This window comes from Morone saxatilis, unplaced genomic scaffold (genome assembly GCF_004916995.1).
Source record: "Morone saxatilis isolate NCDOM2014 unplaced genomic scaffold, NCSU_SB_2.0 Contig8, whole genome shotgun sequence".
Lineage (NCBI taxonomy): Eukaryota > Metazoa > Chordata > Actinopteri > Moronidae > Morone > Morone saxatilis.
Genome location: NW_023340257.1, coordinates 2396565 through 2399513, shown reverse-complemented (window position 1 = coordinate 2399513; position 2949 = coordinate 2396565). Strand labels below are relative to the sequence as shown.

At 42.4% G+C, this 2949-nt stretch overlaps 1 protein-coding gene across 1 annotated transcript in view; it reads right to left on the bottom strand.

Annotated features, from left to right (window-relative positions):
* usp32 (ubiquitin specific peptidase 32) overlaps nucleotides 1–2949 on the bottom strand; it is a gene marked incomplete in the record, with an annotated part of 63556 nt that overhangs the window by 16097 nt on the left and 44510 nt on the right. The window contains 2 exon segments of the mRNA XM_035679819.1: nucleotides 142–299; nucleotides 2150–2315. Coding sequence (XP_035535712.1) covers nucleotides 142–299; nucleotides 2150–2315 — 324 coding nt within the window.

Genomic DNA, 2949 nt, shown 5'->3' with positions numbered 1-2949 from the left:
ATATATATATATATATAGTCACTTCTTCAGTTAGCTAGCTAATGTTATTATGTATTGAGGATTGTGTCATATACTGGTTGACAAATATCTGACATTTCATAGAAAAGTAAAGGGGGCTCTTGTGTCAGCTTTGAGGCTCACCTCACTGTTGTACAGCCAGAGTCTCATGTCCTCCTCCTTGATGCGTAGTCTCTGGGACAGGTATAGATGGATGTCCTTGATGGTGCCCATGCGGCTGAAGCAGCCTGTGTAGGCCAACACCCTCTTTAGAGGAGCATTGGGGGATGGCACGTTACCTGCTGAAGTGCACAAAGAAGAAAGGAACATTCACAAACTGACCCAAGCACACAATCTGAACACATGCACACGTTTAAAACTCAGCTGAAGCTTCTTCTTCCCTCGTATGCACAAGCTCACAGATTCAAACAACTGATCGATAACAGCATTCTGGTGACTGAGGATTAGTTGTAAGGAAGCAGCAAGAAAGGGCTTTTTTGTCAATCAGCACAGACTTGATTGGTCAATCAACTTAGTGGATTTAGTGGACCCAGATTGGATTAAATCAAATACAAACCAATAAATATTAGTCCTGTTAAATAACTGATACTGATTTCAAAATGATTAATAAAACTTTTAATATCTGATTTTCAAATGTTACTGTTTTTCTATCAACACAGCTTTGCTATTCGATTATACCACAAAATGAACCGTCCTCTCCACTTGTTCGAGTGCTCTACTGTTGCCCCAGGCTGTCAGGACAGACACGAAGACATTATGCTGAATATGATGCATAATTAGATCCATTTCAGATATTTGGCCACATGCCTTAGACAGGGTCTTATTGCCCAGCAAATACAAGCTGCTGCTCAGACAGAGTATGAGTCATGATGGAAGCCACAGCTCCACCAGGGATTCAGGTCCGCACTGTGGCCTGAAACCTGATATGCTGACTTGATTTGGACCAGTGCTCTCATGCTGAGTGCTGATGCCCCGACCTGATTACAGTGGTGCAACTGTGTAAATCTCCACTTTATGCTTTGTCATCTGCTTTCTTTTCGCAGTGAAGCATTTTCAGTTTATACTTGTCCATTATATCTATTTAGACGTAATGCAAAGGGACAATAAACACAGGAGTGAAAGGTAGTTTCTATTATTGAGCGAGTGAGTGGGTCTATATATAGGGTTTCTATTGTGAGTACATTAGACCTGAATTGACTGAAGTGGAAATGACTGAAATAAAATTACTTTATTTGCTACAGTCATCAGCCTAAATAAAGTGACAGGAAAGGAAACTTTATTTATACCTGGTATTCACATATGCTTGATTCTGCATTTGCTATATTAATACCAACTAACTGCTCTGTAATACTGGATGTTGTCATATCTGCCTGCGTCTGGCTGAGCCATAAAATAGTGAAGAGGTGGCAGTGGTTACAGACTGGATTAAATGAGAATCTTCCATCTTTAAACACATTATAACAACACTGACATGAAGACCAAACAGGCAAAAGGTATTCAAACTAGCCAGCTTGTTGTTGATTGGTTCAATGTTCCAAACAAGCAATAACAAGCTTAGACAACTCTGTAATTAAACATCAATCTTGGAGCCATTCGGGTATTGCCGGATGACATTTATCATCTGGGGGCAACAGCCAATGTTTCAGGGCTACTGGTTTACCCAGTGGATATCCTGAAGAAGGACAACGGATATCTAGAACAAGACTTTCCCTAGAAACCAATTAATTCATTAATTTTATATGTACAGGGCCAAATTATTTACAGAGAACCAACAGTTCCCACTATGAGCAAGCACTTGGGGTCAGTGCCAAGGAAAAACTTCCTTTTAGAAAGGCAGAAACCTCGAGCAGACCCCACCCAGATGGGTGTAGAGCACTAGAACAAGTGACGTCAAAATGAATATTCGAATGGCAAGGTATGTGAAGATTGAAAGGGTTGAATTATGCAACTTTTAGAGTGATCAGCAGTCTTTCCCCTTCATGGGCCATTTGTTCATTCCACTTCCCACTCCAGAGCAGTGCCAGGGCTGGATCAGTCCACTCTGGGAGGATTAAAAAGGGGGGATGCGGGGTAGTTCAATGAGAAGCATTTGTCGACGGCTTGCTCTGGTCTTGCTGCAGGCTTACGTTACCTCTTGGTGGGGGCAAATACGGTGGGAACATTCGCAGGCTGGTCATACCCATATTGACCCAGATGTTGGACTGGGGGGTGCGTGTGGCCGGCTGCTGGCGGAGGAAGAGGAGGTAGCGGGGGAAGAGTTCCAGCTCTGGTTGCCCTGTCTTGCTCTCCAGGATAACCTGCGTGGGTGGAAGGGAAAGTTTCAAGTGTCTGCAAGTTGAGTATTATACTTTTCAAGAATGGAAACCAGAGTGCATCGATCAGTCTGGAAGCCTACGACCTATGGGTTTGTCTTTAAGGTCGCTTGGCGCATAGGTCTAGACCAAATAAAAGAAATTGTACATTATTGCTTTTAGTTAGTTATTAGTTATGATGTGTTACCATGGTTACCAAATAATGTTCCATAATTATAGAGGATTTCTTAACAGTTGCCACATTCCATGTGCTGATTGTGCACAAGCGCTCAATGAAAGATGAACTGAGACCCACCTGTTAAGGCAGTCTGTGCTTTAGGGAATATGCCTAATGATCTGGATACCAGAGACATAAATTAACTCTCACTCTCATGGCTTTTTAAAGAGCCTCCCACCCTGAACCAATGGATAGGTACTGTAAACAGCATATACGGCATGGAACGCATGACATTCAGTTTATGATTACAGAAAGAAAAGGGATTAGAGTATTGGTCAAAATGGGACACATACCTGTCTACCAAAGGTTATGCAAGGGATAATAAGGAATCCCAGGAATTAATGGACGACGCGGAGGACTTAGAACCTCCGCGAAGTCCACTCATTGTTGTTAGTTTGTTGC